The 27,770-nt window shown below is 59.5% G+C and overlaps 1 protein-coding gene across 7 annotated transcripts in view; it reads left to right on the forward strand.

Annotated features, from left to right (window-relative positions):
* GSE1 (Gse1 coiled-coil protein) overlaps positions 1–27,770 on the forward strand; it is a 418,214-nt gene that overhangs the window by 148,001 nt on the left and 242,443 nt on the right. For 6 of the 7 annotated variants that reach the window (XM_059045487.2, XM_067020279.1, XM_067020281.1 and 3 more), the window contains exon 2: positions 9,008–9,188. In XM_059045487.2, coding sequence (XP_058901470.1) covers positions 9,008–9,188 — 181 coding nt within the window. Of the gene's footprint in view, positions 1–9,007; positions 9,189–19,370; positions 19,394–27,770 lie in introns of those variants that run through there. The other variant, XM_059045492.2, reaches the window with a different exon arrangement.

The following is a 27,770-nucleotide window of genomic DNA, read 5'->3' on the forward strand; positions in this document are numbered from 1 at the left end:
CCTACAGGGGAGACCAGAAGGTAATGAGCCCAGCGGTACAGGCGCACACATGTCCTTCCGCAGCCCTTCCTGCATCGGGTGGACCTAGGAAAGCAGAGGGAGCCTCTGCAGCGGCCCCACCGTCTGTATGTCTCCCAGCCTTGCCTCTGCTCTGAGACAAGGCTCGGCTCCCCTCCTCCCGCAGACCCCTCTCCCCCAGGTATGTTTAGGAGTCGCAGCAAATGGTGCTCACCTCCGGCCACACGGACCCTGCTGCCTGTAGAACAGGGACCGGCCAACTTGGCCTATGGGCCGGATTTTACATTTTTTAATGATTGTCAAAAAAAAAAAATCAAAGGGAGAATAATGTGTCGTGACGTGAACATTATATGAGATTCAAATTTCAGTGTGTGTAAGTAAAGTTTTATTGGAACAGCTACACAGTGTTCCTGTTCATGTTGATTAAGTGTGCTTTGGTGCTCCAAGGCCTAAGTTGCATAGTTCCAACAGAGAACATACAGCCCATGAGCTGAATCTCTGATCTGGCCTTTTCAGAAAAGGTTTGCAGACGTGCTCCCGGCCTCAGGGCCAGTGTGTTTGCTGTTCCCTCTTCCTGGAACACAGTTCCCGCACATATCCATCTCCATGGCTAACTCTCGTGTCTCCTTCAAGTCTTTGCACAAATATCCCCTTCTCAATGGGGCCAGCCTATGGAAAATTCTAACTGTGCCCGTCTCCCCTCCTCCCTGTCCCCTTCTCCTGTTCCTCTTCCTGGCATCTCCTACCAACTGTCATGTAAATATGTATTGACTGACTGACTGTCTCCCTGGACCCGAATGTCACCTCCTTAAGGGCAGACATTTTTAACTTTTTTGTTTGCTCCTGTATCCCAGGCTCGGTGCCTAGCAATAGTAGGTGCTTAGTAAATGTTTATTAGATGGATGGATGTTTGACTGGATGATCGGATAGCTGGATGAGAGGATTGATGGACAAATGGCCAGATAGACGGGTGGATGGAGGGGTGGATGGATGCATGGTCGGTCGGGTAGGTAGGTGGGTGGATGTGAGGCATGAGAGACTGTGAAAAGCTGGGCTGGCCCGAATCACATGGCTCTTAGATGCCGCATGGAGGGGACTTTGGTAAAGGATTTTATGCAGGCGGGTGAGTGTAGTGTTTTGGCAAGTTGGCTCAGGCCAAGGCATGGTTGGTGGGGCGGTGAAGCGGGTAGGACTGTGTGCCCAGGAGCCAGTGGGAGGCTCTCTGCCTGGGAGGAGGGGGAGGTGAGTGGGCACAGCAAGGGTAGGAGGGGGCACCCCAGGAGAGCCGGGGGGTCGGGCCGTCATTGGTCTGAGGTCAGTCTAACTCCTGCTGCCGGGACTTGCATTCGGGACTAACGCCAGGGACTCTGGGAGCCCCCGCGTCCCTGAGGGCTCTCACCCCTGACCCTGGGCCTGAGCTGGATTCCGCCAGCATCACCCTCGTGCTCTGTGGCCTGGCGGTCATGGGGAGGCCTGCTTGCCTCTGGAAACAGCGACTTCCTCCATGCAGCCCCCTGCTCTGTCCCAGGACTTACGAGGGGGTCAGCCGGCTCAGAGGCCTCACCCGAGGGAGGGGGCCGGACCCATGCCTTCTGGAATGTTCCTTTCAGCCGCAAGAGCAGCAGAAGTTGGGCATGCCTGCCTCTGGCCAGCTCCAGTCTCCCTGTGGCCTCACCCTTCCCAGCTGCACCTGTCCCACCAGGTGTGTCTCCCAAGGCTCTGAGTGCTGTTAGCAGCAGACTCCGGCTTCCCAATAAGCTCCCAGAGACATCACGCCCCACCTGCCCCATCCAAACACGGCACTGAGTTACCCTTTCTATGTCTCAGTTTTCCCATCTGTGTAACGGGGCCCATCCGTTCCTCCCCACCAGGGCCAAGGCTTCATGGGCTGACACGGCAAAGGGCTGGCACGGGGCCTGGTGCTTAGTCGGTGCCGTCAGCGTTTAGCTGTGACCAGTGAAGGGTGTTTTTGTCCCAAGCCTCCTGCTTTAGCGGCATGGCCCATGGCCCTTCTGCTGCAGCCTTTCAGGGACAGGCAGTAGCTCCTGGCTTGGAGAGAGTGCCTGCTTTCAGCTGAAGCCCGAGGTTTTGCAGCTCCAGCAGCCCCCGGGGCTCGAACCAGAGGCTTTACTGGTTCTCTTTGTTCTGCTCTTTCTGGCTTTAACAGATGCGTTCATGGGCTTCCTGTGAGTCAGGCCTGGGCTGGGCTGCACGAATCGCTAACTCCCCATGACTGCCCTGTGCCGTGGGTGTGGCTGTCAGCACCCCCTTTTTCAGACGAGGAAGCTGAGGCCCAGAGGCGTTAAAAGCACACCCCAGGTCGCCAGCTTGCAACCCAAACGGTCACTCCCATTGGCCACCTAACTGCCTCTGGCCCCTTTTTCTCCACTGAGCCTGGCTGCCGTCCTCCTGAGAAACACCAGTGTCTTCCTCGTTTCGAGACACCCGTGGTGGTGGTGGTGGTGGTGGTGGTGGTGTCCTGTGCCTGCTGGAAGGGGAAGCAGGCTGGGTGAGCTCTGTCCGCTTCCGGTCCTCTTAGCCTCAGTTTCCCCATCTATAAAATGGGCCGATCACTCTCCCCGCGAAGCCCTCCTGGCAGAACCACCGCAAAGCTCCAGGAGGTGACCCTGCACACACACCTTGCAGATCATTTGGGGGGAGAGTTATGACTGTTTCTGTCCCCTCGGGTGGCTGCAGTGAGTGCTTACCTGGTCCGATATGAAGCCAGGGAAAACACCTTCTTTTTGTTGTTTTTCCGAGTCCCGGACCTTGTGTCCACTCGGGCTTCTCTTGTCTTTGAGGCTGGATGCACCTGGTGCCTTCCGGCCCCTGAGAGGTGGGAGCAGCCGGGGCGGGGGGGTGGACTCGGCTTGGAAAAGAGTCAGATCGAGACCCCCGGCTGCGGCTGCTCTGCCTGAGCCGTCGACCTCCTTCCCACGCACGCTGCAGCCGGAGCGCCCCTAATTGCTGTCACAGATGTAGCAGCCACCAGCCTCTCCCTTGCGATCTGCTGGGTCGCGTGAGCTTAATTAGCCCCTGATTACTCATTTACTGGGTGCTGTGTGTATTCCATATCTAATAACTTTCCAATTAGGCCCGGTCTGCACCGCACATTTAATAACCTGTTAGTTGTCTGCTTATCGGGGACTCTGCGTTCTAAAGCTCCATCTCCCCCTGACCTGGAGCCTTATCATTCCCTTTACTGCGGTATTTGGAGTTCTCTGCTCACCATTATGGAGCTATTACAGCGAATTAAGGGGCGTAGAATACTGTTTTGCAGCCTCTGATGTACCAGCTTGCAGCACAGAACAAGGAATCCCACCAGAGAGGGTCAAGTGCAGCTTTGTGGGTGGGCTCTCGTGGGGACCAGGAAATGGGAAGGAGGGGCCCTGCGGTAGGGCTGGCCCGTGCCCCCTTATGTCGACGGCTCCGGGCCTGTGACCCATGTGTCGCCGGCAGCTGGCAGAGGTCTCCCACCAACCCGGCTGTCCCCCCACCCCAACCCTCCGACCAAGGCAGGCCCCCCACCATCACCGTTGGGGAGGGAGGTGGCTTTTCTCCCCAAACTTGGCTTCCTGCCTGTGTCTGATTTTTCCTCGGGGCCAAGGGCAGGTGATGATGTCATGTCCTTTTGCGCCATCGGGATGCTGGCGTTTCCTCTCCCCCCTCCTGCAGCTCTGTTTCGTCTCATTCTCCCAGCCTTGGTCTTGACATAAATCAGCCGCAGACCATCAACAAACCCACCGTCACTCAGCCGCAGGATAAACCTGTGTGCCAGAGACCACAGTCCCGGTTGCTGTGTGTCTGCCGAGGCAGCGAGTACAGGAATCAGGCCCTGCTAGTATGCAGGGAGCGCCTACTGGGTGCCGGCGCTGTGGGGGCTCTGACTGTGACCGGCTGGGTGACCTTGGGCAGCTGACTTGGCTTCTGTGTGCCTCAGTTAACTCCTACAGTGTGGGAGTTAAGGTAGGGTTGTTGGGTGGGTGAAACAGGCTACGGACAGCAGGTGCTTGGTGGATACCTAGCACATAGCATGTGCTCAGTACATCTAGGGTAGGCATTACGGGCCCATTTCCCAGAGGCATAAACTGAGGTCCAAGCAGTTGTGACCTGCCTGTTACTCCTAGTTACGCCCACAGGCAAGCGGCACTCAGGATTCAGTCCCACATCTGCTTTATTCAAGATCAGCAAGGCCAGCTTCCTGGAGAATGTCTTGAGCCGATGTGGAGGAAAAACGATTCAGGGTGATCAGGAAAAGTGGGGGAGCCCACGGCCCAGATCCTGCCCCCATGAGTTGAGGGGCTCCGGGACTGCCTCAGGTTCTGCGTCAGCAGCAGGCAAGGGAGCCTGGAAGGTGTCGCTGCCAGCTGGGGCCGAAACTGCCCAGAGGCCGGGTGGGCCCCCCTGCGAAGGCCGAGGCCGTGAAGCCTTCCCCAGCACACACCCCTCCAGGCTCTGTGGGGTCCCCTGGCCGCTGCACCCCTTTGGCTCTTGTTCCCGAGGCTTATGCAGTCAAGGTCATGAGATGAGCTGCTGTTTCTTGAGCACCGACTATGTACCAAGTGCTTTAGCAGAAAGAAGTCATCTAATCCCCTGCACCCTCCCTCTTGGAGGTAGGCACTTGCTGTGTTATTAATCCATTTTGCAAAAGGGGAAACTGAGGCCCAGAGAGGTGAAGTCACTTTGCTAAGATCTCCCAGCTGGGGAGAGTGGCCAGGACCCAGTGCCTGGCCCCGTCCCACTACAGGGAGCCGGAGAGGTGGAGTCTGGCTGGGTGCCCAGGAGGCAGAGGGAAGCAGGTTCTGGAAGCAGCCGGCCAGCCAGTCCCTGTTGGAGAGGCTGCTGGAAAGAGAAATCCCAGTGTCTCGTGCAGTGGCCTCTGGGCTGCTGTGTGCCCTCAAACTGGAACTTCCCTTGTTTTTTAAAGTATGTCGTTGACAGGCTACCGCATGGGTAAGCCTGGGAAACATTATGCTGAGTGAAAGAAGCCAGACCCAGAGGGCTACATAGTGTAGGGGGTCCATCTGTATCAAATGTCCAGAAGAGACAAATCCATCGAGACAGAAAGGAAATGAGGGGTTGCCAGGGGCCGGGGGAGGATGAGGAGTGACTGCTAATGGGTACCGGGTAATGAGAATGTTCTAGACGGATTCTGGTGATGGTTACACGACTCTGTGACTATTCTCTAAGCCACTGGATTGTACACTTTAAATGGGCGAATTGTATAGTATATGAATTATATCTCAATAAAACAATTCTACAGAACAATAAAGCAGGAGTTCTCAAACGTGGGGAGCTCACGGACTAATCCAATTAAGAGAAGAAACTGGGTACTGACAATAATGCTTCATGGTTTTCCCCTATGAAGCAGGGATGCTGTATCTGCTCTCTGTCCCCATTCGTACGTGCGAATTGACCTGGAGTCAGCGTTCTCCAGAAACCACTCAGTTCCCCGGAGGAAGTGTAACAAGGCGAGATCTCATTAGGACATTCAGGGGTGGGCTGCAAATCCCTTTTGTGGTAAAGAACGCTGGAAATTTTCCCCCTTTTTGCCTTTCTCCGTTAACTAACGCTTTAAACATAGTGGCCCTGGTCCAGGGAAATGAAGGGCACAGTAAAGTTTATCCTGCTTGCTCTGCGGGGGCCCCGTGGGCTCTCTGGGATGCTGTCAATTTCCAGGGTCCCCGGGGCAGGGAGCATTATATGTCCCAGGCCCGGTCCTAAGAGCACTTTAAATTAAGACAGGCTGTGAGCTTGGAACTCTTGGCTCTGGTAGGGAGAAGGCACAAGGAATATGTTGGTTCAAGGATCTGCTTTTTATTAGTCAGGCATTGTTGTAAATTTGTCCTTGAAGGGTGAGGAAAGGCTGCTCTCTGCTTCCATGTGACGGTCTGGCTGAGAACCTTTGCCTCCACCTACGATGATGCTAGCATGAGATAATGCATGTTCCCCACCCACGTGTGTCTGGCAGCCTCGCCCTTCCATTAACAGTGACTGAGCCCTCTCAGGAGTCCACTGGCAGCTGCCGACAGACGAACGCCGGAGAAGGGGGTAAAATCCTTTTACTTCCAGCAAGAGTCAACATGGTGGGAACAGCTGGACCAGAGGAGGGAGGGCGTCTGGCACACGATGGTGCCAGGGAACATGGGTTTCTGGGCCAGGCCCTGTTCTAGAGCTTTGGGGTTTTATTAGTTATCGACTGCCGTGTAACAAAGGACTACACGTAAGCGGCTCACAGCAAGACACCTATCACCACGCGCTCAGCGGGGGCCCCTGCTGCAGGTCAAGGCATGGGTGGGGGCTTCGCTCTCACCTGGGAGATGGACTGGGGAAGGACCCACCTGCAAGTTCATTGTTGGCAGGACTCATTTGTCTGTGAACTGAGGGCTGTTATGAACATTTAGGTGCAAGTTTTTGTGTGGGTGTCTGTTTTCGGTTCTCTGGGGTATCTACCTAGGAGTGGAATTGTTGGGTCCTATGATGACTCTGTTTGGACCTTGACGAACTGCCAGGGCGTCTCCGAAGCAGCTGCACCAGTTTACAGTCCCACCAGCAGTGTATGAGGGTTTGCATTGTGTTTCAACACTTCATAATCATGAGAGTGCAGCTTTTGAAAATGGATTCCCAGCTTCCTCTTCAAAGATCAGACCCGGCGTGATGGGGCTGGCTTCCTTCCACGTGGCCCCCACTGGTGCTGTCCCCATACAGTCTCACCTACTGGTACCTTGTTTCCGGTTTACCCCCGTGGTCCCCACAGAGACGTGTGTTTGACTCTCTTGTCCTTCCTGTCCCCGCTCCCTTTTAAAGCCTGCTCCCTTTGAAGGCCTAGTTCACATTCCACCTGCTCCAGGAAGCCTGCCTGGATTTTTCCAGCCCTTGGGGAGTTCTCCTATTATCAAACTCCTATAGGCCCTGTCATCTGCACCCCCTCCCACCCGGTAGCATCCTCTTTTGCCATCTGCTGTTTTCTTCTTAAAAGCCATGTTCCCTGGATGCTTTGTAACAGAAGAGTCTTCTCCCAGCTGCTTGAGTTCACATCCCGACACCTCCGCTTCCTGAGGGGACTCAGACAGGCCGCTTTGTCTCTTCGTGTTTCCATGTTTTTGTTCGAGACGGGACTGTTGGGAGGATTAACCGTAGCACATAGTAGGTGCTCAGTAAACGGCATCCTCATGTCCATAAGCTCGTCATCCAGGGAGCCACCCCCACCCCCATGAGGCATCCCCCCAGCCACTTCCCCCAGCAGAAGCCTGGTCCCCCAGCTCCAGGAGAACAAACCGTAGGTGGGCCTCACCCCACTCTGCTTTCCACCAGCGCACGGGCAGCGTCAAGGTCAGGGCACAAAGCCACCCTCCTCCACTCCCTGCCAGCCTGCCCCGAGGGGGTTGCAAGAATGCTGCCTGCTCTGATGAGGTGCCATCCCAGAGACAGTCCCTGGCGTTGGCTGGACTAACGGGGACACAGCAGCCCTACATCTGGCAGAGTCTCCCGAAGTGACGTTGCCAGGGTCGCCAGAGCAGCTAAAAGCCTGCGGGCCGGGGTCTGTAGAGGGGCTCCAGGCTGCCCGCCGTGCTGAGGGGCCCCCGGCCCTACGCGAGCCAGCGAGTGAATGAAGTGTGCTGGGCCCAGGCGCCGCCCTCTCCTGGCTCCAGCCTAAGCCGCCAGCACCCCTGTGGGATTTGCGGGGGCTGCAGTCTGGGCAGTGTCACCATATGGATCCCATAAATTAAAGCGTTCCCGGAAACAAACGGTACATTTATCCGTCTCTCGCCTGTGCGGCTGCTGGAGCCTGGATGGAGCGCCATCCGTCTCTCTCCGGTACTTTGGTTTTATAGCCCTAATCCCTGGAAAAACAGGGTCAACGTGAAGTTGCTTTTCGACAGCCGTGCGGCCCTGAAGCTCGTGTTCGGGGCGTGGGGCGTCGCCAGTCCCCGGTACCGGCCCCCAGGGACCTACTGTTGTTCAGACGCTGGGACCCTGGCAGGGGCTTCCCCATGACCTGGAGCCCCCAGGGTGCTTAGCTGGGTTGACCCTGCCTTGGCAGCTCTGTGACCTCAGGCTCCCACTCTACCCCTCTCTGAGCCTCAGTTTCCCCAGCTCTGGAAAGGGGGTGGGGTAGCCGGGATGGTCACATTCGTAGAGACAGAAAGTAGGGTAGTGGGTGCCAGGGGCTGGGGGAGGGAGTATGGAGCGTTAGTGTTTAGTGGGTATGGAATTTCCATTTGGGTTGTTGAGAAAATTCTGGAAATGGATCCAGGGGATGGTGGCACATTGTGTTTGGACTTCACGCCACTGAGTTGTAAACTTAAAAATGGTCAAGGGCTTCCCTGATGGCGCAGTGGTTGAGAGTCCGCCTGCTGATGCAGGAGACACGGGTTCGTGCCCTGGTCCGGGAAGATCCCACATGCCGCGGAGCGGCTGGGCCCGTGAGCCATGCCCGCTGAGCCTGCGCGTCCGGAGCCTGTGCTCCGCGACGGGAGAGGCCACAATGGTGAGAGGCTTGCGTACCGCAAAAAAGAAAAAAACAAATGGTCAAGATGGTAATGTGTATTTTACTACAATCTTTCTTTGAATACAGAAAAAGCAGGGGAGATGACTGCTCCATGGGGTGAACTAAAGATTAACTAGGTTAATGATTATAGTTGCAAGTAACTCGCAGGTAGTTCTTACAGACTTCCGTGCAGAGAACAGGGGCTTGGGTAGCGATGGGACCTAGGAGTGGATCCTCGGGGCCCGGTGATCAGCCTGGTGACTGCTGGGCCGCTGGGCAGGTTTGCTGGGCGAGGCGGTCACTGGTAGTTACTCACACTGGCAATCGGGGGACCAGCGCCGCTCGTGCCCCAAGCCAGCCACGCTGAGTCCCTGATGCCAAAGCCAGGCCATCATGGGGGAGGGGTGGTACCCAGCGGCCCAGGGGGCCCATCCTTCGGGCACCTCCTGGCAGGCGTGACCGAGACTCACCATGTCCCCGCCTCCCCCTTCCTTCCAGGTCACCTCTGCATCTCTCGAGGCATCGACGGCCGCCCACCCTCCCTCCCGGGAGCCCGAGCCTCGGCCAAGCGCCCCAGCAGAGAGCCTGCCCAGGGGCCCCAGGACTGCCCAGGAGCAGGGGCCAGCCCGATGTCAGCAGAGCAGCCTGGACGGGGCCGGACCGGAGCTCACGGGCACAGGTAGGTGCCACGTTTTTGCTGTCTCTTGAGTACTGGAGCGGATCAGGCTGCCCCCGGCAGCGAGGGAGCACCCAGAGAAAGTTCCGGCGCAGACTCCCACCCCACGCCACATTCTAGGGGAGAGTCAGGAGGCTGAGTCTCCCTGACTTGAGTTTGCTTTTCTTCCCCTGCTTCTTAACACTCACGGTTGATTCGCAAATGGCCTTTGTTGGGTTGTTTGTTTGTTTGTTTTTCATCTCTGCGTTCCATTGTGTTCGCTCGTTCATGTAAAAAATAATGTAATGGACCCCCGTGAACCACCACCCAACCCGAGCCCTAGGACGCTCTGTCTACCTGGATGCCCCGGCGCCCCCAGAGGGACCCGCCAGGTCCCATTTGCTTTTTCCGCCGCACCTGTGTTTGCCTGAATCGCCGGTGTCCCGGGGGCGTGAGCTTTGTCTCCTGGGCCGGGCCCCGCGCTGCAGGGTCCTCGTGTCGTCACAGCTGCCGCAGCGCTCGGTTGCGCCATCACGTGCCCCGGGAAGGCGGCCCCGCCCGGTGCGCGTGCCCGCGCTCCCTCCCGCCTTGTGGATGCGCCGCACGTGTCCCGGCACGTGGCTCTCGGCGTGAGCTCATTTAGGCCACGGGGAACGAGGGTGTCCGGCCGGGCGAGGTGCCGACCTGCGTTCTCCTGCGCGCGCGTTCATTCCCACCCCCTTCAGCCTCGGAGACCCCGTCCGCGCAGCTCGGCCCCGCCAGACACGTCCCTCTCCCCAGCGGCGGAGAGGCGGCTCCGTCGTGGGTTGTTGGTCCTGAGTGTGGAGTCCCACGGCGTTTCTCGTGGGGGCACATGGGCCCTGGGCTGGGGACGGTGAGTGGACACCTGCGTTCTTACTTAGGGAGGGTCGTGGGACAGCCCGTTAGGCCACGAGCCCTCAGAGTGAGTCTCTGTGTGTGTCGTGCCCCTGAGAGGACTGAGTCTCAGGACTGCCCCCCAGCCCAGGCCTCCGTGTTGCTGGGCCGCCGCGGGGGCAGCTGGCGGAAAACACCGCTTGTGAGTGAGAGCGCCGGAGCGGGCAGGTTGGGGGAGTCGGCGCATGGGCATCTGGGCGTCCATCTCCAGGATGACCCCGGTACCCACCTTTCTCTCTGCGATGTGGCCTCGGCGAGGGAAGGGGCTGGCTGACCAGGGGCTGATGGGCCCCCCAGCCCTCCCAGGGGCTTGCAGACCCTGGCTGATGGGGACGGAGTGTCAGGCCGCAAAGGGGACATGCAGGTGGTGGGCAGGGAGGCCCCCAGCATTCTCTGAGCCTGGGACAAGTGTCTTGTTGCAGCGTGCCTCAGTCTCCTCATCCGAGGAATGGGAAGGAAGGCCAGTGGGCGTGCCTGGCTCGTGGGCAGGTGTGAGAATTAAAGTAACCAGGACGGGAGTGCACTCAGTGCAGGTCCTGGCCCCCCACCCCCACGAGTGCCTCAGCTCTGGGTAATAATCTGCAAAACCGTGACCCTCGGGGACCCTACCCTCCCCTGGTTGGCACGCATGAGCCCCTGCCCCCTGCCCTGGGGCTGCCCTGGGGCAGGGCAGGGGCACAAGACCCACGTCTGCCAGCTGCTCTCTGTCAGGCTGTGGCCCTGCGTCGGGGGGAATGGGGGGCCCAGCTCACAGCTGGAGACCCGCCAGGAGCACCATCCCGTAGTCAGCCCCTCCCGGGGAGGCCGCTGCTGCTGCTACTTGGAAACGTGACAGTGACTAATGGTTTATTACACACCTGCCACCTCTCATCGGGCGGGTAGGCGCGCACAGCCCCCGGGTCCAGCTGTGCACCGCCAGCTGGACGGCGGGGTGGGCGCAGGGGGCGAGCACTTACAGACACGTGGACACACAGGCGCAGGGACACGCGGGGACAAGCGCAGACCTGGCAGGCGCCCCAGACGTGAGGGTACACGTACAGAGACCCACACACAGGCATTAGACGCCCTTACACGTGCACGTAAGGACACGTCGCGGACACACATGTGGGAACGCACATCCGTGTGCACACGTGTCCCCCCACCCCAGGCAGCCCTGTCACTCCCTCTCTCCAGAGCTCTGAGCCCCTTCCCGTCTCCTCGCTGTCTCTCCGGCTCGCTGCATAGTGGCATCCACCCCAGTGCTGCCTCTCCAAGAGGACGGGGTGGCTGTGGGCAGGTCGGGGGCTGCCTCTGTTGCCTTGGGGGGGGAGCAGCTTTCCATTGCCATCCGTTTCTGAGCCCCCGTTCCCTGCAGACATCTTCGCCAGGGGAAGGAAGCTGTCACACCGGCAGCCCCGGTACCGGGCTGGGGGGCTGGGCCACGTGCCCCCAGGGATACACACGGCCAACGCCCCTCGGTTTCTCCCAGAGCGGAGCTGCCCTGGGAGGGCCCACCTGGGGAGTGGTCACTTGCTGGCTGCAGGCGGAAGAGCTCCAGGGCTGCAGCGGAAGCGGGGACCCCCACGGCTGGCATCCGTCTGGCAGGCCAGGCATGGACCTTGGACTGACCAAGCCGGCGGGGGAAGGGTACCGTCCAAACCTCACCACGAGGCAGCCTTCCCTTGCAGGCGGCAAGCCCCCAGGCCCAGCGCTTTCCAATATTCTTAAGCCTTTAGTCAAAAGGGAGGTCTATTTCTCATGTGCCACTCGCAGGCGGTATAAAATCCAGCAAGAAGACACTTGCAATTCATCACCGGCTGATGGGGACAGGCGTCCCTGAACAATGATCTCTGTGCCGCTGTCGCAGGCTCCTTGGGAGAGAAGCAGCACCATCTGGTGATAAGTGAGGGTGTGGCTGGCGTCCTAGACCCAAGTCCAAGTTTCCACATCTCAGAGCTGCCACTTCCGGGCCATGGAGCCTCTGCAAGGTTCAGAACCTTCCAAAAGCTTAGCTCCTCCGGCCGCTGAGTAGGCGTGAAATTGTAACAATGAAATCTTCTTTGTAGCCTAGTATCGGTTTCATGGGAGGAACACCAAGGGGGCACCCGGGCTGCAGGGCTAGGCTGTGCAGGCTGCACACTGCACAGTTCCAGGGGGCGCCGTTCCTCTGTCGCCTCTGTGCACGTGCTCCCTGCCTGGCCCTCGGGGGCGGCCATGCTGCACTGCTGAGCAGTAACCCTGTGGTTCTGCCGCAGGGGCCCTGGGTGTCCTTTCTGAGCTGTGGAACAGCTTCTGAAATGGTAAATAATATGGAGCTAGTGGGAGCCACAGACCCCACTGAGGGGTTTGGGACGGGCTCACAGAAAGCCAGGCAGAGACTGACTCTCCCATCAGGGCTGTGTTGCTGGGCGTCTCCCTTTCTCCCCTGCCACGTTGGAGTGCTGGGCTGGGCCAGCCCTGTTCGGGCTGCCTTGTGGGTTCCTTCTGTCCTAATAGCTGCTGGCCTGCTCCCAACCAGAAAGCCTCCATTCTCATTTGTACTTCTTCCAGGTTTTGGGGGACCATGGGTCCAGCGGGGAGGGGAGAGGAGGAGCGGGGCCGGCAGGGTGGGGGTAGGAGCCAATATGGGAGACACTGTGCACCTTGCATCTGCCTTCTGGGCTGGCCCAGAACATCCCTCTCTTGACCTGCTCCTGTCACCACCACGGCAGCGGCTGCCTTGGAAGAGTTCCGGGTTAGTTCCTGCTGCTGCTGTAACGGGTCATCACCAAGTCGGTGGTTTAAAACAATGCATATTTAGTACCTTACACTTCTGGACGCCGGAAGTCCCATATGGGTCTCACTAGGCTAAAATCAAGATGTGGGCAGGGCTGCGTTCTCCCTGGAGACTGTTGGCCAGAAGCAAGTTTTCCAGCTTCTGGAGGCTGTCCACATTCCTTGGCTCGCGGCTCCTTCCTTCACCTTCAAAGCCAGGAACCTTGCATATCTCTGCCCTGCTTCTGTGGTCACAGCTCCTCTGGCTCTGTCCTGCCCCCTTCCTCCACATATAAGGACCTATGATGACGGGGGCCCACCGGACAATCCAAGGTACCCTGTCATCTCAAGGTCAGCTGATTAGCAAACTTCATTCCCCTTTGCCGTGTGAAGGGAGCATACTCACAGGTTCCAGGGATTAGGACGTGGATGTCTTTAAGGGCCACTATCCTGCTGACCATTTTAAAGTCCCTTATAAGATCACTTTATGAGTCAGGGCAACCCCTGACGGGCGTTGTACAGGTAACCCCGAGCCCATTGTGAGTGACACCGGGTCCCAGGTTCCCTTTAGCTCGTGGCTTCCAGAGTCTCCTGATTGCATCACCAGCAGACACGGGGAAGAGAACACGAGAAAGCCACTGGACATTCACCCTTGCCCTTGAGGTGACCCGTGTCCTCCCATTGGCCCCAAGGATGGAAGGGAGCTGGGCAGCGACCGCTGTCCACTGCAGCGGGGCCCGGGCAGGGTGGAGAGTCAGCTGGCCGTCTCTGCCCCGGCGGCCCATCTCCCTGGGCGGTTCATCCTCGGCTCCATGAGCTCCAAGAACGTGGGTCTGAGTCTGCCCTGCTGCACCTGGATACCCTCCCCTGGTCCCTGTGTGCTTTGGGGGAGGGGTTGGGCGTCCTCCTCCCCGTGGCCGCTGTGGGAACGAGAGGCCCAGCCCCTAGGCTCCCTGCGAAAGGCTAGCTTCCCCTCCAGGGCTCCCCTGGACCAGGCTGGGGCTTTACCTGCAGTGGCCTTTGCTTGCTTTCTCTGCTTCCTTACCCTGTCCCATCCCTGCTCCCTGGGTGCTGTGCCTTACAAATCACTCTCACACACATCCTCGTCTGCTTCTGAGAAACCACCTGGGATGGCACGTTTCCCAGGGCCGGCCGCTCACCCTTGTCTGCAAGCGACAAGGCACATGCGTGCACTGGCCCTCGGTGTAACCGGCCTCTGCCCGGGCTCCCCAGCCCCATGGATATGGGGGAATTTACCGCAGGTGCTGCGGCTCCGCCAGCTCTCCCAGGAAGGGCACCCCAGGAGCCAAGCCAAGAGCACGGAGAACCGGGCAGCGTCCGGGGAGCTCAGCCCCTCAGGCCCAGGCTGAGTTCTTGCAGCCCAGGGGCCACGCCTGGAAGCTGTAACCCTAGAGCCATGAGGACATAGCAGTAAGAGTTGCCTGGACCTTGAACCATCGTAGGTTCCAATGTCCGTCCTGGGGCTTACTGGGGTTTTTCCTCCTCTTTTCCTTTCTAGCCGTGTGTCTAAATCAAATCAGTGTTTGCTGGGCGTGGACATCTAAGCTTTCGCATCCAGACTGGCACTCCCTAAATTCAGATCCTGCCTCTCTGCTCCTTCCGAGCTTCTGGTTTTAGGCAGCAACCTCTCCGTGCCTTGGTTTCCCCCTCGATGGCGGTGAGATCAAGAGTGGGTCCACATCCATCGCTGAGCGCCGTGCCCAGCACTCAGGGACACGGGAGCTGGCCCTGTGCCTGCGAGGAGAGCGGGCTGGTGACCAGCAGGATCCTGGCCCTGCGTGGCTTTTGTCTCTCCTTTGTTGGGAGAATGGGCTCCCGGCCAGCGGGGTTGGACCTCCGTGGCCAGGAAGGCAGGGCCTCCAATTGGGTACTGGCTCAGGCCCCGAGACGTCCTTGGCAGGTCTCACCTGGAGTGCTGCCGGTGCTGAGTGCTTCGGCGGGTGGCGCTGGGTGGACTCCTGTGCCCCGAGGCCAAGCGGCAGCTGCTCACAGGACTCGGGGGCCGGCCTTGGCTGCAGCTCACCCTGGCTCGATGGAAAGGGGCTTTTGTGCAGTGGAAGTGTCTCTCACGCGCTCTCTCTTCCCTTGTACATCTCCAGCCAAGCTGGGATCCAAAGTCTGTTTTTTCTCCAACTAGCGACTGTTTATCTTCTCGGGAACTTCTTGTAATGCCAGGAGCACGGAGCTTGCAAGTCTGGGCAGGAGGTGGAGAAGCCCAGGCAGCCCCAGAGGCTCCAGGCTTGTAAGTCGATCTCTCCCCAGGCGCCTCTGAATATTTAGCGGGGACTCACCGTGCTGGGCCTGATGCCCCTTCCCTCCTCTCTCCTCCGATTGCCAGGGTCTGCTCCCTTGGTTGGTGTGTGGCTCTGTGTGTCTGTCTGACTGATTCAGGTGTCCATGACATGAAAAAGAAAAGAGAACTTGGGCAATTTAAGAAAACGATAAACTGAATGTTGACTTCAACGAAGTTCAAAATGGCACAAAGATGAAAGCAGCTCTTTAGGGCTTCCCTGGTGGCGCAGCGGTTGAGAGTCCGCCTGCCGATGCAGGGGACGCGGGTTCGTACCCCGGTCCGGGAAGATCCCACATGCCGCGGAGCGGCTGGGCCCGTGAGCCGTGGCCGCTGAGCCTGCGCGTCCGGAGCCTGTGCTCCGCAACGGGAGAGGCCACAACAGTGAGAGGCCCGCGTACCACACACACACACACAAAAAAAGCAGCTCTTTAGAGCTGGCAAAATTGCTGTCACGTGGGTCTCTTTGCCCCGAACTCTTAATTTCTTTCCATTAAGTTTGTGATTAAGACTTCAGGTAGGAGGATTCCCTGGCGGTCTAGTGGTTAGGACTCGGCACTTCCACTGCAGGGGGCACGGGTTTGATCCCTGGTCGGTGAACTAGGATCCTGCATGCCAAAAATAAATAAATAAATAAAATACAACAAAATAAAAATTTCAGGTAGGAAAAAAAGAGATCAGCTGAGCCATAGAAACGACTGTTCCGGGGCTCAGGATGGGGTGTCCCGGGGGCAGTGTTCGGGACCCCAGGGAGTAAAGCCAGCACAGACCGCCCCTCCAAGGGCTACGTAGCACTTGGGGCCCACCTGTCTGCCATCTCTGCCATGGCCTCCACCCACCCACCACCCTGATTTCCCCTTGACTGGGTTTAAGCTGGCAGGTAAGCTGGCACTCGGGGAACCTTGGCTCTTCTGGTTTAGCACCATAGGGATTTAACTGGCTAGAAGAGCATCATCTATCTGTAAGACTCTCCCTGTGTGCACACCAGCTCTCACCGATAACCTATTTAGAGCAGAAACCACTTGACACTGGGCACCTCCCAGAAGACCTTTGCTTGTGTCTTCACCACGGTTGCCTGTTGACACATCTGTCTCCACCACTACACGGCCGTTCACGTGGGGGCGTTTGTTCACACATATTTGTTGAGCACCTACTATGTGCCAAAGACGGGGCTAGGCAGCGTGTGTGACGCCAGGTGGTGACAGGTGCCATGAAGCAAAATAGGGTCGGAGAACACAGAGATGAGAGTCGTGACTGTAGGCGGGCTGGTCCCAGAGGCCTTGCCGAGGAGGTGGCATTGGGCAGAGAGTTCCGGGCCATGGGAGGCGCAAGTGCAAAGGCTCTGAGGTGCGGCGCACCTGCCCTCTCCTTGAAGGCAGGGACCATATTTTCCTGTCCTCTTGATCTCTCCGGCACCTGGCGCAGTGCACGTAGCAGGTGCTCAGTCGATGTTTGTTGAGCGAGTTCAAGTTTTAAGTCAGCTGGTGCTGGGGGACCAGATGAGGGGAAGGTGAAGAAGAAATGAGTTTCTTGTGAACATCGGGGGTGTGCATTTACCCCAGCTTCCCGGGCTGAGGGCTGATGTCCCAAGCAGGTCCTTACTCCACTCCGGAACTTTTCTTCCCTCTCCAGGGCTTTGCTCTAAAATATAAAATTCCAGCAACCCCGGGCTCCTTGCTTTTCCCTGAGGTTTCCCAGTGTGATGATGTCGGGGTCAAGGACACTTCAAGGTCACCTGTGAGTGATTGGTTCTTTGTCCCCCTTGGACTTGGCTGACTCTGGGGAGGGGCTGTGAGCTCCCTGGATCAGACACAGAGAAAAGCATTTACTGAGCAACTGTTGGGTGTCAGGTGCTGTGCGTCTGCGAACACTTGTCTTCCTGTAGCTGTATTCGTTTCCTGCTGCTGTTGTAACAGACCCCCACTAACTCGGCAGTTTCAAGCAACGCGAGTTTATTACCTTACAGTCTGGAGATCGGAGGTCTGACGCAGGTCTCACTGGGCTAGAATCAGGGTGTCGCAGGGCTGGTTCCTCCTGGAGGCTCCAGGGGAGAATGTTTCCTTCCTTTTCCCGCGTCCAGAGGCGCCCACCTTCCTTGGCTTTTGGTCCCACACCCCTCCAGCCTCTTCCTTCTGTCTTCACATCTCCTCCTCCCCGCCCCGCCTCCCTCTTAAGAGGATGCTTGCGCCTGCACTGGGCCCACGGGGGTGATCTCCCATCTCGGGCTCCGCAACTTAATCACATCTGCAGGGTCCCTGTTGTTCTATAAAGTGACACATTCGCGGGCTTCCCTGATGGCGCAGTCGTTGGGAGTCCGCCTGCCGATGCAGGGGACACGGGTTCGTGCCCCGGTCTGGGAGGATCCCACGTGCCGTGGAGCAGCTGGGCCCATGGGCCGTGGCCAGTGGGCCTGCGCGTCCGGAGCCTGTGCTCCGCAACGGGAGAGGCCACAACAGTGAGAGGCCCGCGTACCACAAAAAAAAAAAAAAAAACAAAAGTGACACATTCGCAGGACACGTTCGCAGGTTCCAGAGATTAGGACATGGCCGACTCGGGGACCATTATTTGACCTCCACACCAGTCATTCTTGCTGGGCTGAGCCGGCCACATGCGGGCCCTGGGGCGTGGAGTCCGTGCCCACGGCTGAAGAACAGGCAGGCTGGTGAGGACTGCATGGCAATAGAGGAATCTCCTGAGCGCCGATTCTGCACCGGGCGCCGCTGTGTGTGCTGGGACTGAACCCTCTGGCCTTGTGGCCGTGCTGCTGGGGGACCTGACACAGCGGGTTCAGCCCCAGCAGGTGTGCTCTGGGTCAGTTTCCTCGCCTGGAACATGAGGGTCATGATAGAACCTTTTCCCCGGGCTATTGCATGAAGATGACCTCAGTTCAGGACCACCGCGTTTAGAATGGAGATGGGGGAACCTCCGGCGGGGGGGGGGGTCCCCACGCCACCCTTGCTGGGAGGGGCTGGATTCTCGCCCGTCCCAGGAGGTTCTGGGTGCAGTTGGGTGTTTGCCCAGGAGGTGACACAACAGACCACTGGAAACATGGCCTAAGCCACAGCCCTCGGGTCGCCCCCAACCCCAGTTCCCATGTCTGCTGCCCATTCTGGGTACAAGGAAGGGGATTGACCCCCAGAGACCGGGCAAGGCTCCGTCCCCTCCCCTCCCCTCTCACCGCTGCGCCCCAGCAAGCAGCCTGTGGGCCCACCTTCGGGTCCTTGGGTGACCCTTCGGGCCCAGCCTGAGCCCCAAGCCAGTCGTGGTCCCCACCCCCAGAAAACGTCCAGCCCTTCTGCCCCCAGATACACCAAGACGGGCTCTAACAAGGACAGAGTGGCAGACAAAGCACAGCGCCGCTGGGAGGGCTCCAGGGAGAAGGCAGCGCTTGAGCTGGGCATCTGGACCCTTGTGGGGAGGAGACGAGGTCCCTGATGACCGCAGGCTCCTCCCCTCCTCCTCCATCCTTCCTTCCTTCTCCCCACAAGTCTCCCTCGGGAGCTCCTCTATAAGTCGCCAGAGACCGCGGCCCACGGTGGGCGCCGCCCACACCCCCAGCTCCCCTGTGCCCTTCCTCCAGCCTGAGCTGAGCCGTCCTTGGCCCCTTCTCTGCAGGAATGCCCCACCGGGGCGGCGCCTGCTGCCTGGAGGGCATCTCGGCAGCTACGGGGACTTGGCAGAGGGTTAGAGGCCGGGCAACCGGCACGTAGTAGGTGCCTAGTCCAGACTGTTGAATGATCGTGTGACTCAGCAAGGGTGACCTTGGTGGGGGGTGTCACCCCCTTGGGGATCCGGAGGCTCCTCTGCTGCCCAGGGCACAGGTCTCCCATGTGCAATAAATCCCTGGGGCCCCCTGGGTCCTGCGGGAGGAGAAGAGCGCAGGGAAGGCAGGAAGTGGCCGCCACCCTCCGGAGCGCGGCTCCCATCTACAGCTGGCGGGGCGTGTGCCAGGCCGGGGGTGGGGGGGGAGGGGGGGAAGGCTGGGGGGCGGGGGAGGGCGGCCGCGTGGTTGTGCTGTGGCTCACCGGGCAGCCCTGGCTTGCACGCACTCCGTCTCTCAGCTGACTTCCCGGGAGTCCGCTCCGAGCTGGTCTGCAGACCTGGACGAGAGGCTTTCTCCGCCCCTCCCGCCTGGCTGCTCCGCCCCCTCCCCGCCCCCGCCCCCAGGCCAAAGGGAGCTGCTCCGAGATGGCCAGGCCAGGGGGCCAGGGGCTGGGACTGTCAGTTCTCATGGACCAGAAGAGCTCCAAGTGGCCAGTGCTCCTGCCGGGTGAGTCCCTGGTACAGCCCCACGGCGGGGGCGGAGGTGGGGGAAGCGGGGGTCCTGGGACGGTGCCCAGACTCACAGGACAGAGGCAGATGCTGAGCAGGGACTCGGTGAGGGGGGCGCGTCCTGGCTGCAAGGGCACCGAGGCGCATGTGTGGAACGCAGCACGGCCCAGGGTGCGGATGGAATGTCCCCAGGGCCCGGCGTAATGGCCTCAGTCTGCGCCGGGGCCCAAGGGCAAGCATTGGGGTGGTAAGGGGGCCCAGCAGAGCACCGAGGCGTGGCAGCAGGTGCCGCAGCCCCGGGTGCCCCCGGGCATGTCCCCGCCGCCCCTGCCGTGACAGCCCCTCTGCGCACTGTGCCCTCTCGGAGCTCGGGCTGGCGCGGGGCACCTGGGGGTGCGCACAGGGGAGCCTGCTGTCCTCCCGGCCGCTGGAGGTGAAGCCCAGAGCCCGGTGGCTCACAGAGGTCCCTGAATCCTGCCGTCCCTTCCTGCAGAGGGGAACCTGAGGCTCAGAGGAGGGAGCGTCGCTGCTGGGGGCTGCCCAGCCCCCCGGGACAGAGCAAGGTGTAGAACCCAGGGGACCCATCTGCCAAGCCCCCTCCTGCCGCCGGAAGTGGGAGGAAAAGGGCAGGAGGGCTGGGAGAGGAGCCGGGCGGGTCTGGGAGCTCAGGAGCAGGTGGAGGAGGCCAAGGCACAGCCTCCGAGGAGGTGCTGGGAGGGACGTAGGTGTGCTCGACACAGGTGACGCTGAAGCCCCAGAGCTCCCCGTGCCATACCAGGTGCGGTGCGAGGGCTCCTCCCCCTCCCCCTCCTCCCATCACAGCCAGCTTCGTGGCCCCTGGGACAGCATGCAGGGCCCTGGGCTGGGAGGTGGGGGGCATGCCCTCTAGTCCCGACCCCCCACTCCCTGCCTTGGATTTAATCTGAACACACTGACAAGGGGAGCACACTCCCCTGCCCATCCACAGGGTGGTTGGCTGTGAGGTAGTGAGCTCCCCATCCTCGATCATATGCGAGCAGGAACCACCAAACCATTGGAGGGGTTGTAGAGGTGCAGAGGTCACACGGGACAGTCTTCCCTCCGTGTCTCAGATTCCAGGTCCCTCCTCCTCTGGGTGCCCCATCTGTGCGGCAAGAGGGACTGTAGCAGCTGGCGTTCAGTGAGCACCTACTGTATACTAAGGCTCTTCGCCACCCTGGGCAGATGCCAGTGCACCGAACCCTCACCACACCCTGTGTGCGGGCGCCGTGCTTCCCGCACGTTCCAGATGAGAAGACCGAGGCACGGAGGTTCAGGGGACCGGCTGATGGTCCCCAGGCCAGTCAGTTGAATGGCAGACCTGGGGTGCAAGTGTGGCACAGAGTTTGTGTCCTGCCCCACCGCGCAGGGTAAGATGTACCCTCAGTCACAGGAAGGCCAACGCCATTTAGGAAAATGTTTCCTCAGCTTTGAGAAGTCCGGAAGGTTCTCCAGAGTCACTGCGGGGCTTTGGCTGGGAGGACAGTGGGCCGTGGCTTCCCAGGACTGGGCAGGACAGGCAGGTGCCAGGCAACGAGGCACCTGTGGTGATGGGAGACCGGGCACCTTGTCCTCCCGGAGGGGGTGGGGTGGGGGGAGGGGCCCTGGGAGCCCAAGAGCAGGCCCGGGCCCAGCGTGCCTCGTGGGTGCTAGGAGGGCCGCCAGGGGCCGTCGTTGGCTTTGTTCCTATCACGAAGGCACAGCCCCTTCCTCACACCCTTGGCAGCCAGACAGGCCACCTTCGCCCCAGGCAACTGCAGGCCCTGTCCCCGACGACACCGCCCGGTACCCAGTGTCTGCGCTTCCTGGGGTCCCCCAGACCCTCTTTAAACGGAGGACTGAAGCTGAGCCCTGGCCTGGGTCCTGGGCGTGGGGTCTTGGTGGGTAGTGTGTCCCTTCCTCTAGATGCAGCTCAGCCCCGCCTCTTGGAGAAAGCCTTCAGTGATAGCTCCACCCTCTCAGGACCTCCCTTTCCCCCTCTCTCCCAATATTGCATCCTTTCCTCAGCCCCAGAGTGGGAAGGGAGCTCCCTTGACTTCACTCAGGTCTAAACCAGGGCGCATGTGCGAACGCAGGCCGCACGATTAACCTATCACGTGGAGACATGAGCTGAGAACCAGGAGTGTCCTGGGCAAACCAGGACATACGGTTGCCTGGCTTATACCATGATCGTTGGCCATTTGCGTGCTGCCTTCCTTGGTTCTCTTTCTTGTCAGATAAAACAGACAAAAAAGGGAAGGGGAAAGGAGGGAAGGGAAAGATTCAAAGCACGGGCTCCTGTGTTGCTGCTTTCTAGTGGAGCCTCAGCTTCCTCATCTGTAAAGTGGGAGTGCTGGCAGCTATCACGTAGGGTCGCCGTGAGGTTAAATGAGGCTGTGCGCATAGCAAACGTTCAGTCATACCGTCCTTGTTTCTGGGAAGTGAGCTGTCTTTGCCTCCATCCTTCCGGCACCAAACTAGTGCCAGACAGGGCCTCAGATGTACTGATTGCTTCCTGCGAGAGGGTCTGCACACAGTAGGTGCTCAGTAGCATTTCTAGAAGGATGGATGGATGGACATGGGAGGATGGATGGATGGGTGGCCAGATGGATAGTGGAAGATGGGTGGATGGATGGATGGATGGATGGATAGCAGAGGATGGACGGTTGGACAGACGGGTGGGTAGGTGGATGGGTGCATGGATGTTTGGCTCAATGAATAGTGAATGAGTGTTGGGTCTCCTCTCATCGCAGGCAGGCCTGGAGACCCCAGCCGACTGGCAGCAGGTAGCCCAGGGCTAGTATGACTGTGCTTTTGTCCCCACGGTCCCCCGTGGTTGCCCATTGCCGTGGCAGGGCACGCACTCTCTGCATCTCCTCCATAAGCCACAGGCCCTGGCTGCCCACCAGGCCTTTCTCCCTCCCTCCCTCCCTCCCTCCCTTTGGGCACCATCAGGACAGACAAGTCAAGTGGGTTTCAGATCAGCGGCTCCTTGCCCCCTCTCTCTGGGGGCTCTGTGTGTGTGCGTGTGTGTGTATATCTGTCTGTCTCTCTGTGTGTCTCTGTGAGTACGTGTGTGTATGTGTTGGGTGTGTGTGGGTCTGAGTTTGTGGGAGTGTGTGGTTTTATGTGCGTGTCGGTGTGCATGTGTGTGGGCCCAGCAGGCCCGGCAGGCGGCGTGGCCCCTGTGGCTTCAGGCTGAGGCAATTAGTGTGCAGACGGTGGCTTTGGTAACTGGCCAGGTCTGCTGTCCCTGGAAGCTGTGAGGGGCGTGGAGGTGACACGAGTCTGACCTGCTGGTTCGAGGGGCACTGTTGAGGAGAGGGCCCCTGAGGCTGGCTTTTGGGACCCACTGCTGCCCCGAGGCCAGAAGAAGGCTCTTGTCCTCTGCGGGTGGGGACAGATGAGTGGACAAGGGCCAGCCTCCCTGCCCCTTCACTGGGGACAGTGGTACCACGCCCTCCCTTATGGGGGCCAAGAAACCATTCCTGGCACCCCTGGCTCCCCAGATATGGTGTGAAAAGTGGGGCTTTGGACCTGGCTGTCCTGTGTACAAATCCCCTTTCCTGCTACTTATTGCTGTGTGCCCTGGGCAAGCTACCTAACTTCTCTGGTCTATTTCCCGACATGAACCAGGGCTGTGAGGATGGAGTGGGTCAGGACCCGAGGCCCTCGGGACAGCCCAGCTCAGCAGCATGAGCTGTCAGCACCCTGATTTTCACTGTCCCAGTCATCATTCTGTTTTCCTTGTCGGGGAGCGTCTGAATCCGTGTCACCCCTCCCCCTGCCCTACCACAACCCAGGTGGGGAGAAAGGCAGGAACCTTGGAACCCTGACTGGGTCAAGGAAGATCCCATTTGACCCTCGCCAGACCTGGGGCGGGAGGCAGCCAACCAAGGTGAGACCCAGCCCCTTTGTCTGGAATGTTCAGAAACCACAGGAAAATACCATCCTTGGGGTGGCTTCCGAACCCCCTCCCCCACCACCTGCATTCCGGCCTCTGGCCTTCTGTCCCCCTCACCCAGCAGTGTACAGGAAGGGAAGGAGCATTCATCAAGCATCTACTGCATGCCAATTCTCAAGTCATTAGCCCCACTTTACAGATAAGGAAACTGAGTCTCTGAGCCGTGGGAGGTTTACCCCAGGCACATGTGGGGTGTGGGACCAGCCCCAGCCAAAGCAGGAATTCCCACCAGGAACCAACCTACACACTCTGCGTGGGCCTCCCTCCCACCTCTTTAGACCCGAGCCACTGCCCTCTACGCCCCTGTGGCCCCCAGGCAAGCCTCCAGCCTGTCCCCAGCTTTTCCCCCGCTCCCCGCAGGCGGCAGGGCCTGGGGAGCCGGCTAACTGCACATTCTCAGGAACCAGACCCTGCAGGCAGATCTGTGTGCCCTGTCTGAGCCTCAGTTTCCCCATCTGTGAAATGGGCATAACTGAGGCTGTTCATCTTCTCTAGTGTGGGGAAGGCTGGCCTGTTGAGGCCCCACCCCTGTCCCCAGGGGCTGGTCCGGGGTGAGTTCAGAGCTGGGTGGGCTGGTCTGGCTGCCTCACGTCTCCCTAATGGCAGGTTTGGGCACAGACAGAGCCTGTGGCCTGGCGGTGTGGCGTGGTGGTTTTGCTCCCCTGCCCGCCTGCCCTCCTGCCTGCCCTGTGGTCCCAGCGGGGGCACGTGAACACAGCCTGGCTCTGTTCTCCACGCTTTGGGAGGCGGGCTGTCACGGCAGGAGCCAGGAGCTGGAGGGAAGCCCAGAAGTGGGGGAGGGGCAGCGGATGTCTGGCCTTCCCTCACCCTCAGCGCCAGGCCCTGCCAAGCCACAGGTGCCCCCGCAGCACAGGGTCTGAGTGGAGGGCTGGGGGCGCCTGGGAGGGGAGTACAGGATAGCGAGGAGGGGGTTTTGGTGGGCGGAGCCGCCTCCCCTCTGTTCTGGGGCTTTAGGGGTGTCTAAGGCATTTGGATTTCCAAACTGCTCCTGCGGTTGTGCAGGTTGTGCACTGCACAATCTCAGGGGGCCTTTGGGTAGAGTTGTGCAGTGTGCAGTGGCCTAGGGCCTCCCTCCCTTCTGCACCTACCATATTTTGTTTTTCGGTTCTGGAATTCTGGTCACCTTTGATCAGAAGCCTGGAATGTTGGTGGGGGTGACGTGTGAATGATTGTGGGTGGCAGGGTACCCGTCATGGGCTGCACATACTGTGGAGGTTAGGGGGGTTGCCAGAAGCCCTGTGTGTTCCTCAGAGGTCAGCGTGATGTCTGCGTGTCTGAGTGTCCCATGCATCCCCTTCTCCACGGGCATCTGTGTGACATCAGAACTTCGTGGGTACCGTGTCTCCCTGCCCCCCACCTCGTTCTCTCCTTTGCCTGCTAGCTCTCCTTGACAAGATATAACGTCTTAACTCTAGGGCTCACTGTGGGCTGCTGGCCAAAACAGAACCTGGGAAGAGAGACACCAACTGAAACTTTCCTAGCTGTGTGACCTTGGGCAAGTTACCTAACCTCTCTGTGCCTTCGTTTCCTCATCTGAAAAGTAGAGGTAATAGACTACATCGTAGGGTTGTGGGCAGAGAAATGAGATAATGGTGAAAAGCACTTCGAGCCGGGACAGCGTGTAGAAAATGCCAGCTGCTTTCTCACTCCATGTGCCCCGAGTACAAACTGCCAGCTTTGATCTTTCCTTTGACCCCTGGAGGTCCTGGCAGGCAGGAGGCTGGGGTTCACCTTGTTCCCCAGGGGTGGCTGGCACCAGGCTTGGCACAGGGTGAGCCCTGGAGGCGTGGGCCGCCTGCTGCCCCGGTCCCTTTGTCCACGCGCCCCCCCCCCCCCCCCCGCTGCAGGGAAACCGCAGGCTCGGCACTGCCGCTCAGCCTTGTCTCTGGCCGTCTGCAGGCAGCCCTGTCCCCGGGAGAGGGGTTTATCAGCCTGGTCATCTGTGCCCCATGTGGTCTAGTGGCAGGGAGCTCTGAAGGAGGCCAGTGGGGGGCCGGGGGAGCAGGGGCATACCCGTGCTGGCCTGCCATGGCCCCCCCCCCTTCCAATATGGGGGGGCTCTGGGCACCTTAGGAAGGGCCACGTCTCCAGACTCCTTTCCCAGCTTCCATGACGTTCAGGCCCCACTGGCCCCTTCCCCAGCCCGCGGACTTGACGCCCTCCACGCGGCCACCGACCACTTGGGCGTCTGGGGCTGGCCTCCCAGGGTGCAGCCAGGGAGCCTGGCCTGGGTCCGGAGGATGGAAGCTGGGGAACCCATTTCAGGGCAGTGAGCCGTGGGAAGGCTGCCCAGGCTCCCTGATGCCCCCCGAATGGCCAGAGAGACCCAGTCCTCTGCCCTTATAGGAGCAACAACTCACGTGTGTTGAGCGTGTATTGAACAGGGCGGCCCTGCTCGCCATGCTTTGTACCAATTCACTCTTTGACTCCTCCTCACATTTCTCCTAAGCCAGGACCATTTATTAACCCGTCTTAGAGACTGGGAGACTGAGGCCCGTGTGAACCTTTGCACCCTGCAGCCTCGTGCACAGCCAGGGTCTCTCGGCGCACGGGACAGTCGACTTGGGGATGGAAGATGGTCCCTTTGGTCCCTGGCCATCCGGCTACCCTAGCGCCATTCTGCCATCGTCTCCCCCTCCCGTTGCTCCCTCCCCACCCCTCCCCTCCGCTCCGGGAGAGGTCCTGCTAAACCACTGGTGGAGGTAGCAGAATTGGACCCTCCCCAATAGGTGCAAACAGCCAGAGAGGCAGCTGGAGATTTTCAATATCCGGGTTCAGATCCCAGCTCGGGCACCTACTGGCTGCAAAGCTGGACAAGCCTCCTAGCCCTCCAGGTCACGCAGTGGGGCGTGTACCCTTTCCACATCCCAAGAGCAACCCCCAGGCCTTGGCCCTGCTGCTGGCTCTTCCCCAGAGAGCCAAGGGCTCTCCCTCTCTTGCCTCAGATCTGTGGGTGACGTCGCACTCTCTGAGGGCGCCCTGTCCATCTCTTCTAAAACATCAATCTCCTGCCACGTCACATCCCCGTCCTTAGACTGTCCTGGGCATGCGTCACTACCTCGTGTGTTTTTCACTGGCTCTCTTTGACTATCGTCTGCCATCCTCACTGGACGGGCAGCTCCAAGAGGACAAGAATTTCCATCTGTCCTTGTTTCTCTCAGTCTCCCAGCACCTAGATCAGTGCCTGGCACATAGTAGGGCCTCAATAAAAATACATGTCAAATGAATGAATGGACAGACCAGCAAAATAAGAGAACTAAGAGTTTCTTCACTTTTCCTCTTACTGATTAATTGATTGATTATTACCCCCACCTTTGCTCCTGGAGAGACGATGAGTTCTCCTGACGGATGCTCACTTGATGGGCACATAGTAGGTACTTCTAAGTATCGGCGTCCTTCCTCGCCCCCATGCTGAGCAGCTGCTCAGGCCCCCAGGCCTCCGCTTCTCATGGATCAATTGCGGTCTCACCAAAACAGAGCCAGCAGCCCCATTCCGGGGTAGGGGGATGTATTTCCTGCCGCCCCCGCCCCCTTCCTGCGGGTGCCAGCTCAGGCTACCGGGCCTGGACCCCACTCCCTGATGGACTCGGAGACCACCAGCAGGGCCGTGAGGGTCCTGGAGCCCTGCCACCTGGGTGTGTGTTCTCTCTGCTCCCTGACCCCCAGCCCAGCCAGTAGACGAGGGAAGCAGGTCACTGCAGTCAGCCTCCCGCTCTGGCTCCCAGGAGATAAGACCCTTTGCAGGTCCAGGGCATGGCCATTGAGAGGGTGCCTGGCCCGCTGGCCTTCCTGCCCAGTCCACGCCTAGTGGGTGCCAAGCTTGGTGGCAAGGGGGATTATTTTCCAAATCCAAAGATAGGACATCAGGTATTTGGCCTTGGGAGGTCAAAACATTGTCATTCCCAGAACATTCTGGTGGATTATAAGGACCGCAGGGCTGGCCAGGAAATTCTAACGTGGATGGTCACCATCTCCCTGAATGATAGCAGGAGGTCAGAGGTAGACACCTTGTCCTCAGGGATGTTGAAGTCCAGCTGGGCACCCCAAGGGTTAAGGGCATGCAGCTGTGGTAGTCTGGGAGGGCTTCCTGGAGGAGGAGAGACAGAGCTGTAAGTGGAAGGATTCCGAGATGCAAAAGAGGACGGTTGAGGTCTTCTTGGAGACAGAGGGAGGCTATTCCAGTGGGGAGGGGTGGTGCTTCTGGGCCTCATCTGAACTGGGGGGATGTTGAAGCTTCCCCCATCTCCTCCCTGAGCCCCGGCATCAGGGCCTTGTTTCTGCACATGTGGAAACTGAAGCCTGGGGAGCCGCTGGTCAAGGTCACAAGCAAGACAGAGGTGGGGGAAAGTGAGGTGAGGAATCCCCTCTCTGTTGCCCAGGTGCCCCCACCTCC

Source organism: Kogia breviceps, chromosome 18, assembly GCF_026419965.1.
Source record: "Kogia breviceps isolate mKogBre1 chromosome 18, mKogBre1 haplotype 1, whole genome shotgun sequence".
Taxonomy (NCBI): domain Eukaryota; kingdom Metazoa; phylum Chordata; class Mammalia; order Artiodactyla; family Physeteridae; genus Kogia; species Kogia breviceps.